The 14,402-nt window shown below is 41.6% G+C and overlaps 1 protein-coding gene and 1 long non-coding RNA gene across 4 annotated transcripts in view; both read left to right on the top strand.

Annotated features, from left to right (window-relative positions):
• UBP1 (upstream binding protein 1 (LBP-1a)) overlaps positions 1–14,402 on the top strand; it is a 62,968-nt gene that overhangs the window by 5,137 nt on the left and 43,429 nt on the right. For all 3 annotated transcript variants that reach the window (XM_019537678.1, XM_019537686.1, XM_019537693.1), the window contains one exon: positions 12,929–13,080. In XM_019537678.1, coding sequence (XP_019393223.1) covers positions 12,929–13,080 — 152 coding nt within the window. The remainder of the gene's footprint in view (positions 1–12,928; positions 13,081–14,402) is intronic.
• Positions 312–8,255, top strand: LOC109311858. Its single transcript, XR_002101641.1, has 3 exons — positions 312–385; positions 5,482–5,484; positions 8,246–8,255. It is a non-coding gene; the product is annotated as an uncharacterized LOC109311858 (long non-coding RNA).

Raw genomic sequence — 14,402 nt, 5'->3', positions numbered from 1 at the left:
CTGCTTTTGGCCCCTCTCTTCTCTTTGCTCAGACCTGCTTTGTGTGCCCCGTCACTCAGAAACAGTGGTGCCCCCCCCCCCCACACACACACACAATTTTCTTTCCTGACTGGGTCCTGGGTTTTTTTTCTGCAGCAAGGGAGATTTAGGTTGGATATTAGGGAAAAACTTCCTTAGTAGGGTGGTGAAACACTGGATTTTACGCAGGGAGGTTGTGAACTCCCTGTCCTTGAAGGTTTTTAAAACCTAGCTAGATAAAGCCTTGGCTGGGATGATTTAGTTGGGGTGCTCCTGCTTTGAACAGGGGGTTGGACTAGATCAGTGGTCCTCAACCTTTTTTTGCACCAGGACCCATTTGTGAGCATTGATAGCCAGTCCTAGCCCAGTGCCCCTACTCCCACCCTGCTGCCCCCAGTGTGTGTACCAGCCTGCAAGGGAAAAGCCATGGCTTCCCACATTGTTCTCCTTTAAAGGAGAACTCATTTTTAAAGCTTGTTCACTATCCTTTCATATATTCTTGCAACCCACTGGTTGAGAAATGTTGGACTAGATGACCTCCCGAGGTCCCCTCCAACCTTCATTTTTCTGTAAGACTGTGAGGTGGTCCCCCACTCTTCAGTACAGTAGGGCACATGCCTGTGCTTCTGAAACCACCTTTATTTCAAGTCAGGCTGCACTCTGTTTCTTCTCTTTCATGAACTACACCAACCAGCCTGACCCTTAAGACAAAGCAAGGAAGAGGAATTTGAGCCAGTAGGTGAGGCAAAATGCTGGTAGAGACCTGAAACTGGCTCGGAAGCTTTAATAGAGAGGAATTGTATGAGGCTTCACATGGAAAACCCAGTTGGGGTTTTGGTCAGGACATCAGTTACATGATAGAAAGCCCTCAGTCAGTCAGTATACCTATATTTAAAACATGCTTGATTTCCCATCCTATCTAGCATATAGATGAAATATGCTAAAATTCCAAAGTGGGGTACTGTGCATAAAAGGAAAGTGATTTTTGGGGATAAATGGATTATTTCAAGTGTAGGATTTGTCAAGAGGAACTAGTGTCCAGAGTTGTTGTGCAGTGTCAATACAATATGGCATAGCAAATAGAGCACAGGTGTTCGCATACTCAGTTCTGAAGGCGAGTTGCAGACATTCCTGATGGCTTTACAGGTTCAGGTATTCCAGCATTCACTTTCTAGGGTGACCCTGATTACATGAAGTATTCATGTTCACTTACCTCTACTTTTAAAAATATAGCTGTTGTTAGGGCTTTAAAATCTGGGAAGTGAAAAGCACCTCTCTTTCTTTTTGTCATCACGTGTACTAATAGTTGTTTCCCAACTGAGGTAGCCAGTAGCTTTGCATCCAGCTTGCCTGAACGCCTGAAACCCATAACTTCATCTGGATCAAGAATGAAACAACCCATTTGTAGGACTTTTGATATGTCATGTAATGTGGTGATGTACCTGCATGTCCAGCCTGAACCAGTTTGCTTGCTTATCTATTTTTAACAGCTGTATTTAAGGGGACAGCTCTGGAGGTCTTGGTAAAGTTTTTCTCAGGTTCTTTCCATGCTCATAGGTATTAGCTATTCCTTGCTATTGTAATGGGACCCACTACTGACAGCAGGTGTGGTTCCTCTTGGTGGCCACTCTAATTTTATCTCTTTGGTTAATTGTGGTACCTCCCTGTGTCATTGATGCTATGTTAAATTCTGGAGGTTGCCTCAGCCCACCAGGATGATTCCCTCGCCCTTTGGCTCTGTCTTTGTGGACCCTTCACTCCTCAGGCTTAGGTCGGTTCACTGGGCCCTCAGCTCCTCTGGCTCAGTCCATAGTCCTTAACAGTCCTTTGCCAGCTGTAGTGCCTTTCCTAGGTGCCCTTAGTGGCCTCCTTCCACCCATTTAACCACTCCCAGGCATTGTATCATTAACATCATCATCTGTCCAACCTAAAACATTATCAGTTGCATCTGGAGTGCCTTTCAGCCTCCCCAGCTCTCACATGATCATGCTGGCTTCTCCCAGCTCTAGCCTTCCTGGGCCTACTCACAGTTTCAGTTTCCAGTATTGCTAATTCACTCAGTGCAGGGAGCTCCTTCAGCAAGTACAGGCTGGGTCAGTTCTCAGTTTCCAGTGCCTTTTTTTTTTTAATCAACTCCTAGCAAGGAGTACCTGTCTCTAGCTCTGCTCAAGTCAAACTGACTCTGCGTCTGGTGCAGGACTTATGTCCTGGCTCCTCCTCCTGAACTGAGGACACCTCAGCAGGTCATTACCTGATTAGCTGCCAGCTGCTTATTATCTGGGTCTCACTCTGCAGCTTTCTAATTCTATTGTCTAGCTCTACCCTCAGTAACAGGACCTGACCCCTGTTACAGTTGATGTACTCCTGAGTTCTGTAAATCTGTTTTTAAAATCTTATTTTTGGAGCGCTATGAACCCATTAAATGCTGTTCTTAAGGCTTTTCTATTCTTAATCAAATTTTCCTTTCCTTCATTACATTTCTTCTATGGAACAAATGCAAACGTTTTGTCATTTGTAGGATATGTAAATAATCTCATATGGAGTATAACAGAAAAAGTAGCATTTTAACACACGTTTTTAAATTAACCATATAGTATGTAAGTTATTGGTTGTGTGATGGAGTGCAGGTTCATCACTGCACACCTTTAGATTGATAAGGCATAAATCAAATAGTTTAGAATGCCCTAAACATATCAGCTATATTTGCAATTTAACATCTGCAAACATGAATTCAAAGGAATTATCTAACTGAAATTATGTTGCCTTCTGGGTAAAGATAAGCATCAACTACACAAATAAGCTGCTTTTTTTTAATTTACCAGTAACAGATGTGTTAGGGGTTGTGTCTGTGAGAAGACATGCTGTGTTAGAGCAGTGGTGGCATCAAAGAAAAAATTAAAGTGAGTGATGTAATATAAAGAATTACCACATCAATCACCCAAGTGTATTCTGTTGTGCCTGTTTTGATAGACTTTCATTATTTGTCATCTCTATAAGGATATGACCTGGGTTCATGACCATAAACTGAAGGGCCTGGTAGCAATATGGAGGGCAGGGTAGCTCCTGTAAAATACCACAATGTTGCAACCTCCAGAGTAAGGCAAGTATAGGACACCTCAAAGTCCTAGCCTCCACTGCCTTGTGGGTACTCTTTGGTTGGAGAAAGGCTAAGGAGCTTTACCCTGACAGAACCACACCCTCGCTGAGGCGTTAGGCAGTCAGCAACAGTTCTGATCTGTTGCTGTCTGGGAGAAGCTATAGCCATCAAGGCATAGAATGGCTGGACTCAGTCTGGCCTTTGGATTCTGGCTCAGTGGTGTAAAGCAGGGATGGTAGGTGTAGGGAAGCCTCCATTCCTCTGTACTCTTGCATTCTTCAGAGGTCTTGGTGTGATGGTCTCTTGAATATGTGTCAAAGGTCTTGGTGTGATGGTTGCAGGACTCTGTCCAAGCAGATTCATCAGTCACCAGACTAGATTCTTACATGTACACCACGACCCAAAAGATCGATGGTTGCCTACTATAAGGATGTGGCAGATGAAAAATTCTTCGTCATTCAGAGAAGAATAGGCTGCTTTTTTGAATGAGTAACAAGTCCATCTTCTGTGTCTTTAGATGACTACCACGTATCATCCTCCTCTGCAGTCTTCATAATGTGTTTGGTCAGCTGACCAAGCTTTTTTCTTTCTGGGAAGTATCCCAACCAGGAAGATAGCCAGCTTGTGCCCGGAAGTATTAGAAACAGTGATTACTCTAATATTTGTGCTAGTTAATATGACTGTCCATATCTGTTGATTAGGGATCTTAGGTTTTAAAAAAATGCTGTCAACTTGAAATTAATTAATTTAAAGAAAATTGCAGGTTTTTAGCAGCAATCCCCAAAGTATTTTTGAAGTTTTAAAAAAATAACTACTTTGCTTCTGCGGTTTTAACATTTTCAGCCAGTGAAAAACTGACTGTAAACAGGAAACAGTGATACGCACCCTATACTGTCAAATGTGCAAGTGAAAGAGAAAATGAACTGAAAACATTGTCTTAATTTTCAATTATCTTGGCTGTTACAAGTAACCTTGTCATGCAAAAATGTAGCTTTCTGGTGTTTCTGCAGTTGATCTTTTTAATATGTACAACTGGAAAAGAAATTTTCAACCACTTCAAGGATTGACTTAATTTCTATGAAGGGTTAATGCTCTGAGAGAGAGAGCGAGAGAACATCCAAATACAGTTGCTTTTAAAGCAAATTCACTTTTTAAAATGACATTCTAGGAGAGAAAAATGTTGATCTAAGAAATACCTTTTTCTGTGCCTGATGGGTTTTTTTTGTTTTTTGGGGGGTTTTTTTGGTTCCATATTATGAGATCCTGAATTAATACATTCATTTTTAATTGATCCAGATCCTAGTGTAGTTTTAGCTTTATACTCATACTTCTTTCATAAATGGTTATTTTGGTTGAAAAAGCTGATTTATTTATTTACACACGCACGTACCACCAAAATAAGGCCTATTGTTTTAAAACTTCTGTGTTTAAACTGAAAGGCTATTAACCCTCCAGTTGGAGGAAAAATGCAAGTAAGAAATGTAATTACATATTAATCTTATGCTGTTCAAAATGTTGTGTGTAGTAGAGTTAACAGCTTGTGTACACTTGGAAATTAATTGAAAGAGGTATTCCAGAATATTATTTTGGCAAAAACTTCTAGCTACGTCTACTCCATTCTGAACAAGAATATCCACATAGGTGTTTATACCAAGCAATTTGTGTAGCAATACTATTTTGGCAAATTTCCAACTAAGGAAGTGCTTACAAAATCAAATCAGTTTAACTTTGCTGTAGCTTGGGCTGCTTTTTAGGAACTGTTCTTTTCTTGCGTAAATAGTGTCTCATAACATTGGAAACAAAGTGGAGAATATTGTTGTGTCACTAGACCATCATCCACAGTGCACCTACATCTTGAATAATATGAGCAGTTCCAGTTTCCACATATCAAAAAAGACCTAGAAAAGGTACAGAGAAGGGCAGCTAAGACTATCAGGGCAGTGGAGCTGTTGCTGTATTAGGAGAGGCTAAAAAGGTTAAGAGTCTAGAGTTTGGAAAAGAGAAAGCTGAGAGGGAACATAATAAGAGGTTTATAAATCATGAAGGATGTGGACAAAGTAAATAGGAACTGTTATTTACTAGGTCCGAGAATACTAGAACTAGGGACCATGCACTGATGTTAGTAGGAGGCAGGTTTGAAATAAGCAGAAGGTATTTTTTTACAGAACATGTTAATTTAGCCTTGAAACTCATTGTCATTGTAAGTTGTAGAGATGGATAGCATAGCCAGGTTTAAAAAGGGACTAGGCTAATTCATGGATGTTTGATCCATTAATAGTTACTAAACACACAAATCAGGCTTGTATCCTCTGATATTCCAAAACCTAAAATAATGGTAGATCCCAGAGAGGGTATGATTACTCTAGATAGTTTCTGTTCATATGGTCTCACTCTGAAGCATTTACTGCTACTGATACCATTGACATTTTGAAAGAATTTCAAGAAAATGTAGAAGAAAGGATGTTCCATCCTCAGAATTAAATTACCAATTGTAAAGAATCTGATGGATCAAACTGTTGCTCCATCTAATTTTGTTAATGAAAATTATAATTGATTTAAATGAGTTCACTCTAAGAGGTTTGCCTTTTTTTTATGAAGGCTGATTTAATGTTGTAATTAAGGTTTGTCAGCCCTCTGACAGTATTTTGGTTCCTTCATTATTGGCACAGGGTTTCAAGTTCTTCTCTGCTTTATATAAAACCTGTAGGAATCCTGCGAGTGGCAAATAACATTGCTCTTAAAGTAAATAGCATTTTCTCTTAAAGTACCTTAAGAAACTTGTAATGCTAAAATGAAAATTGAATTTGTGCAGAATTTGATATAATGAATACTCCCAGTAAACAGATGGTATCAGGTTTATGCATAAATCTTAGTTTATACTGGAGGGAATAGAAATTTCCTTTGCTATGTCTTCTACTTTTTCTTTTCCTAAGTAAGTTATTAGTCTTCCACCATCTAGCTGATGGGAGCAGTCAATATATTTTCATTGAATAGCTGTGCAGTTGACCTTTTATTTAGAAGTTTTGTCACTGATAACCAATACCACTTCAATTCCAACCTTGTAAGTACCTGTAATTTGATACTATACTTCTCAGTTTTTCCCAGTAAAAATCAGTGTAGTGCATTTTAAATGAATCAGACTGGCTAATGTGTATTCCTCAAAGCATTTGTAAATGGTTAATCACCATCCATTGCAAGTAGAGGAAGAAAAAACACATGGGGGTGATTATCCAGTGGAAAGAATTACGTGGAATTTGGAAGATTCTCCAACGTTGAATGTTTAGTTTGATATTGGATAACTTTCTGAAAAGAGATGCTTTAGCTCAGCCATAGCTATGGGTTTATTGTGTATACTATGTTTAAATCTTTGCAGCTAAGTGAATCATTTCTTGTCTGTCCTACTAGTTGATATTTCCCTACAACGTTTCATTATGTTATTTCTAAATAATAAATCTATCTTACCTGTTTCAGTTTTGGGTGTGATGTTACTGTTGCTCAGATTTTGCTGGTTTTGTCTTCCAACTTTTTGCCTCAAAAAGCCTGTCTGGCTTGGGGGGTGGAGGAAATCTTTGTGGACTGTGAGGCAGATGGCCTGTCTTGAGCTTGGACCTTTTAAACTACTGCTTTAAAGTAGGAGTGCTCAATCCCTGATCTCTGTGGGCCGGTGGTACCATGTCATATTGCCTGTGGCCCTACTCACCATGTTGGATACATTGGGGTAGTGTAGGGGTCAACATTTTGAGCACCACTGATTTAAAGGAATCTTTCATTTATTCCCTCTCTTTCAATGAGGGATGCTTTTAGCAAGAGGTGTTTTAGATCAGGGTGCAGATTTATTAAACACTTCAACTTATGGCTTGATAGCTGCATCTATATTTTGTGCTATTTGATGGGTGGTAAGCTCCACTTTTCCATGAATAACCAGTGACAACCTAGGGTCATAAAAATGAACGTGGATTATTTTGCATTTAGTATTTTTGTCTGTGACTAAAACTAGCAAGATAAAACAGTTCGTCAGGTTAGCATACATGAAATAAAGTAGCTGTAGCAGGCATGAGCTGTAGCAGTTCTCTCTTTTGAATATTAACTTGAAAGCTTTGCCATCTGACTTCTTTTGGTAACACTTCCTGTCATCTTTAGCTTACGTTTCACTTGTAACTTCCTTTAAAGCTCATCTGTGCTACAGTGAGTGGAACCAGGAACCCTGTTATAATCTGTTTTCAATGTGTAACATAGAGTCTTTCTATTTGTGTCTCTGGAAGGAGTTCTCCTTCAGCTAGAAAAGGTTTAGCTTTAATGCTTTAAATCGGGGCAGCCAACTTGCAGCACATGTGCCACAAGTGGAATGGGCATCATCGATGCAGGCATGAGGCATACTGAGGAGGGAGCAGGCAGCAGGGTAGCAGACTGGCAGGGAGCAGAAAGTGCCACAGATTGGGTGGGGAACAGAAAGCAGAGTTGCAAGTCTGTTTAATGAGGAGCATCATAATAGACACAGTTCATGATATTAAAATGACTGTGCTGTGTAGATCTACTCTGAACAGTGTTGTAACACCCATGCCCTATCTCTCTGTTAAGGCTGTTGCAGTTAGACTTGCACTGTAATTAGAACACTGTTAGTGAAATTATTGATGAATGTTAGTGTAAAACCAGTTTTTGATTAATACTGTTTACAATTGCACTTTGACAGATTGCTCATGTAGTCAGACTCTGGCTCAATAAGAAGGCAGAAATTCTGGCTGGGAGCCTAGATATTAGGGTTGTGTGAAGCTTAAGTTGCTGATTCAGTTCAGAGGAGATTCAACCCGATTCAGCCACCAAATCCCCGAATCTAATCGGGAGACCAATTAAAAGGTCCGAATCAATTTGAAGCCTCCAAATCAATTCAGAGAAGATTCAGGCAGTCCCTGCTCATTGCTGTAGGGAGCTGGACCTGGGCTACTTGCCAGTAAGTAGTGGGGAGGGGGGCTGGAAAAGGAGGGAGGGGACCGTGAGGGGACCCCCTCCAGACCCCATCCCCTGCCTGCTCCCCAAGCCCCCCTGTGAGAGAGCCCTCCACTCACCGGCTGCTGCAGCAGCCATCGGCCTCTGGGGGTTAGTGGCAGTGCCTGCCCCCTCCCCCCCATGCAGTGGGGGGCAGTGCAGAATGCCACCCTGCCCAGTGATTGCGTGCTTTTTTTTGTTGTTGTTGTTCCTAAAGAGCCGGGACACTGGTGCCAGGCAGGGGCAGCCATTGACAGGGCTGCCCCTTCTCCACACATGTCCTGCATGAGCTACCAGCTCTGTCCTTTGCCCTGCCCCCAGCCTCACTCCCTCCTTCACTTCAGGGGCCTTGATCTGCTTCCTGCCCCTTCCTCTGCCCTTTCCCCTGCGACAGACTTACCAGTGGATGCTGTTCTCCAAGCTGTCAGGCTGCATATCAGCAATCGGATCAGTATTGGCTGATATGGCTCATTAATAATCGGCCATCATTATTGTCCCAAAAAATTTTTATTGGTGCATCCCTATCTTAGTTTTCAGATCAAAATGTGCATGTCAAAATATGAAATCATTGTTGGTGGCATGCTTTGTGAATGAACAAAATCAGATTAGCTGAAAAATACTTGGAGGTGACATGGTGGAAAGGAAATTTTAAGAAATTGGGTTTGAGCTGTTTTTGCTTCTAAGCAATGTTCAAAGCTTCTTCCTAAGGAAGACTTTGTTTTTTAATCTGAAAAAATATCAGGAATGTTACATTTGGTGTTTTTTAGTTTAGTTGGGAGATTACTTGAGGGGTAAATCAAAGTGTGCATTCCCTTTACAGCATAATTGCAAAGGAAGACTACCATAGGGTAATGTGTTGATAAAACCATGTTTTAAAACTTAGTGAAAGTTTCTTTCTCTCCTAGTTGTTTGGCCTTCAGTGTCTTGTCTGTTGCAATGTAATTTTACTAGTACTCTAATTACTGTTAACTGTTTCCGCGATAGGAATATTTTTAGCTGTAGAACAAACAGCAAAAAGAGACGTCTATAGTTTTATAAAGAAAGCAAACTAAAAAAAAGGTGGAACATTATCTGTTTTTCATTTGTGTGCCACAGGAGGTCTGCTATGTTTAAGGAAAATGCATAGGATAGCTGAGCATGGCGTGGTAAGCTGCCATCCTCTGGTGCCCTTTTCTGACTGCTGCTTTGGACTTGCAGTGATCCGTTCTCTTGTGACTCAGACTTCTGTGCGGATCACTTTCATTCTTGCGTGCTTTGAGGCAGGACTGTTCAACTTCTAAGTCCCTGGGAACTGCATGCATGCGTAGATCGCACCAGGATGCTGCACAAGTATGCGAGTGTCATTCCTGGTTTCTCATCCTTGCTGCTGCAGTGCACCACGTGTTCATGTGCCTTCCCCCTCAAGTGCTACACCATGGGGATGTAATCCTCCCCCACCTGTGGGTGCAGCCCCAGACTTGCCCTCAGCTCCCTGCACTGCCCCACTGCCCCGTCCCCCTGGAGTGAAGGCAGGAAGCAGCAGCCAGAAGAGAGAGGGATTGGGTGTGGACACTGGAAACTCCTGCTGCTATTACATCTAGAGCGTGAGGGGTAGCAGCAGCCTGGTGAAAGAAGGGGGCTGCAAATTAATTCTTCACAGGCTGCATGTTGCCCATGGGCTGCCAGTGGACAGCCCTGTTCTAAGGTAAGAAAGTCCACCAAGCCATATTCCTGGGATCTTACATCAGTTCTTCAGCCTTTGGTACTGGACTCAATGTATCTTTATGCTTATTGTCTCAGAGTCTCTATTAGTCCTTTACCCTTGGGAGTCAGATTTCACAACCCCTGTGTCAGTAACCAGTAAGTGAATCCAGGCCTTTGCTCTACTCAGGTTTTGAGTCCTAGAGCCCTGGTGCTAGCAGTTCAAATCTGCTCTATCAGAATTCCTTCCTCTCTCTCTGTGGACAGTTTCCTGCCTTTGCTTTTCTCTGGACCTTGCAGGTTTCTTTGTTAGATATGTTAGAGAATGGCACCCTATAGGGCAGGGGTGGGCAAAATGTGGCCTGTGGGCTGGAAGTGGCCCGCCAGCCATTCCATCCAGCCTGCGAGACCCCTAAAAAATTTAGAAAATTAATATTTATCTGCCCCTGGCTGCCTGTCATGCAGCCCTCGATGGCTTGCCAAATCTCAGTAAGAGGCCCTCCGCCCGAAATGATTGCCTGTCCCTGCTATAGGGGAAGGGGAATGCTGGTGGAAATATGTTCTCTGTGGAAAAGAAACTATAATGTCAGCTGTTAACTCCTGTGGCAGGCACTGGAAAAGGAACAAGGTCCCAGGAAGTGAACTCTATCTGATCAGTGCTCCAGAAGACACTGAGAGAGCAGGAGGAAGACCTAAGACAGGGGAGAAAAGCCAAGTCAGTGTTAAGAGGTTGCTGGCAAAAGAATAAACCGTAAAAGTAAACCTAAAGTAAGGAGGCTAGGATTCTTAGAAGGACACCTAGAAGGTAGAAGACTCCAGGAAGTTTACATGAGACAGGAAAGCTCTGGTATTATACCCAAGTGGCAGGCCTGAAAGAGAAGCTGGGAAAGGACTCCAGGACAGCTATAGGAGACAAGAAGTAATCTTTGGAGGGGAAATGTCAGACAAAACACTGGGGAGAAAACAGGGCAGCCCATGGGCCCATAGTCTTTTGCCCAGGCACCACTCCCACAATTGCTCCTGCTGCAGCTGGGATCTCCAGGTGCCCCACTCCCTCCTCCAATTTCTACTTCCAGCCCACGCAGCAGAAGCGGCCCCAGTTGCTCAAAAGTTGGAGATCCTTAATGTGAAGCAAGCTGTTGCAAAGGACCTTGATAAAAAAGTAGGAACTGTATCTCCAGGAAGGGGGGCTTGCACTTAGGATGCCTGCCATGGATTTGTATCTGAAGTCCCAGGCTGAAGAGTCTGGGAGGTAAGATGGTTGCTGAGACCACATGGACCTAAATTACTTTGCTCAGTGGATGGAATTTATAAACTGATCTGACTAATCTGGCCTGAGCCAGAAGTTAAAATAAAAAAACAGTATGTTTGCCTGAAATGGACTGTGTGTTTTATACAAATGCTCAGTGTTGGCTGCATTTATTTAATCACCTTCCTAGTTAGTTTCTGTTACTGAGCACATGCTGCTTTTGGCAGCATTTTAATGATAGACAATGTACTTAATGAGGTTTTCTTGCATGTGAATGTAAGATGAAGAGCTTTTTTCCCAATGCTGAGTGGGGGCAAGGGGGAAATTGATCTTGTATTCAAGCAGACATGGTAAGACTTAGCTCTCTTCTTGTTCTTGGCAGGTTTGATTCTTGTCCTTTTGGGGAAGGGGAACGACTAGCTTTCTCTTTTCTCAACCAGTTGCATCTTTTCTGCCTGTGTGCGTGCCCTGTTACTCCTTTGCATCTTTGTTTATTATGTTTCAAGGAAAATTACTGAGGCCAGTTGTAAATGGAAACTGCCTGGTGCAGCCATTTTGAGTTGGGGTCTGGCTTTTCTGTGACATTTTTATGCGGATAAAAGTCTTAAGATACAGTTATCCTGGCAAAAAAACCCACTTGTTTTTAACAGGAAAGGTTATTTCCCTTGGGAGCTTGTATAAGCTGTGTTGGCAAAAGTACTGTTGATGGTATAAACCATTTACCTTCAGTTACTTTTTGCTGTTATGGGTCACTGCTTGAACCCATTCCACGCTGCAGGCCTTAAATCTTTGCATCCCAGAGCACCAAGGCCACTATTGATCCTCATTCCCACAGACAGTGGGAAGGCATAAATTCTGCAGTAAGAGAGTAGCAGAAAGAGGGGCACAGTGTAGTTGCGTGCAGCCAATGTCGTGGGCCAGATCCGGCCTGCCTGGAGATTGTACCTGGCCTGCAGGTTGTAGGTTGTCAATCCCTGGTATAAACTATGTATGTAATAGGAGAGATGACCATTGTAGCTATAGCAAACCTTTTCCAGTTCAGGCTAAATATTGAAGTTGATATTTCGGGGGGACTCTAAGGAGATCAGGTATCACACTTCAATTGAATTCAAGTGTGCTTTTTTAAAGAATCTGCTTTTTTAAAAATCCCAGTCATAAGTCTTGGTGGAAGGTGTGTTCATGCCATTTTTAGGCTGTTTTACTTCAGTAAGAAGCTCACACCAAATTTTACTTCTTAATGGTATGCGTTCAATTGGATCTTCTTTTCCATTGACAGAAGTCACTTCCTTTAGTTCTTAAGCCATTCTGCACTCTGTGCAAAATCAAATATCTAATTGATAACTGGATCAATTAGATCAGCAGTGTTTATAGTTTTGGCCCCACAGACCATATGAATGGTGTGGGGTTGATCTGCAGGCCTTGCTCAGCCTCACACCACCCCCAGCTGGCTGGTATCAGACTCTGGGGGCCCCATACCTCCCTGTGTACCCAACATAGTGTGCAGGGCTGCAGCCCACAGAGCTTCCCACAGAAAGGTAGAGAGCCCCGTGAGCCAGATGATGGCTCCAGAGGATGGATCTGGCCTGCAGACTGGGAGCTGAACATCCCTGAATTAGATGGGTTTTTAACAATAATAAAATTCTCTGATATTTGTTCATTTACGAGAATGTAATTTATTGTTTGTCTCAGGTGATTAAACTTACGAACACAGTAACTAGTCACAAATGAATAATCTATACATTTTTTGCCCATGTACTGACTTCATCTTCAGTTGCATATTTAAAGGTCATTAACTTAAAGTATTTTTCCTTTACAGGTCATGTTTATTTTAAGCTTTCTCTTTGTTTTGTAAGAGATGTTTATGTTTCTTTGATACTTACATTGTGGTGGTTTTGTTTCAGTGATGTTTTGGCGCTGCCCATTTTCAAACAGGAAGATTCCAGCCTTCCACCAGAAAATGAGACCAAACGCCCACCGTTTCAGTATGTTATGTGTGCTGCAACCTCTCCAGCAGTTAAATTACATGATGAAACTCTTACTTACTTGAACCAAGGTCAGTATGGCTTCTCTTACGTACACTGGTAATCAGACCTACTGTTAATGTAGTTTAATAAACATTGGCATCACTAACTGTGTCCTATGAATAGATGATGGTCTCCATTTAAAAAAAGAAAAAGATTCATAAGAAAAACCAAGGATGCCACCCTACAGAAGGTTTCCCCAGGCTGCTTTGTATGCTATTTTCAGTTTTTACTTGTGCTTTGTTATTTGGTGTATGCCTCTTCTGACCAGTGAATTTGATCCTAAAAGGAACATGTTATTTTTGTTTGCAATACAAAAATGTGTGTGTTTAAATTTATCCAGTATAGTATGTCATCTTTGCTTCTATTTATAGATTCCTTGATTTCTTTAGGATCATTTCTTTGGTTTGCAGTTATGTGGTGAAAGTGGCCAGGTTTCATTTTCTGGATTTATAAATGATTTTACTAAGAAGTTATAAAGAATAGCAGCATGCCAAATGTTGAAGCTGACTTCTGTGGGTCTTAATTTGGGTGCTTTTAATCCAAATTAGAAAATCAAACCAAATATTTAGTTGTCTAACCTCAGGCACCAAATTATGAATATCCTCCCCTTTAAAGTCAAAGAAATGTGACCTGGAATTCTGGAGTTTTGCTTATTCACCTGCCACAAATATCACCTCATTTAGAGCACATAGAATGTTATTCAAATAGACTTAACCTCTTAGAAAACTTCTCTTTCCACCTTGGAGCTAAGACCCAACCACTAGATTACAGGAGCTTGTGAGAATAGATAAAGGGCAATAAAGTGTACTGAGCAATTTCAGAGGTAGGGATAAGAGAAATCAGGGTGTTTGCACACAGAGGGAGCATCTACACATAGCCATACAGTGCCTTTGTTACTGCACCATCATTTGGAACTTCCTTTTGGAAGTACCAGCCGGCTGGCCACACATGGTTATTTTTGGCTGTTATGTCGCTGTAGCAACATGCTGTAACAAGGGAGTGCGTTGCTACAGTGATATAGTGGCAGAGTTGTGTTTTTTGCCAACAGATGCTACAGCACTGTAGGGTCTTGTGTAGATGTGCCCAGAAGGTAGTAATTAAGTCTTCAGTTGGTCAGGACTGTATTCAAAACACAGAATGTATCTTTTTACCTTATTCTGTGATAAATCATGGTCAGTGCATCAAGTCATGGAAGTATTGAATTCTATAAAAATGTAATTGCATCTGAAACTACATTTAGTTAAAATTTTAAAAAAAGTTTCAATTTTAATTTGATATCCCTTTTTAAATGCGGTTGCTATGGAAAGTGGTTTGACTGTGTGTATATGTGTATAGATGTGTGTGTGTGTGT

This window comes from Crocodylus porosus, unplaced genomic scaffold, assembly GCF_001723895.1.
Source record: "Crocodylus porosus isolate Cpor-Errol unplaced genomic scaffold, CroPor_comp1, whole genome shotgun sequence".
In the NCBI taxonomy this organism is placed as follows: Eukaryota; Metazoa; Chordata; order Crocodylia; family Crocodylidae; genus Crocodylus; species Crocodylus porosus.
The sequence above is the reverse complement of the archived record's forward strand: the minus strand, read 5'-3'. Positions and strand labels throughout refer to the sequence as shown.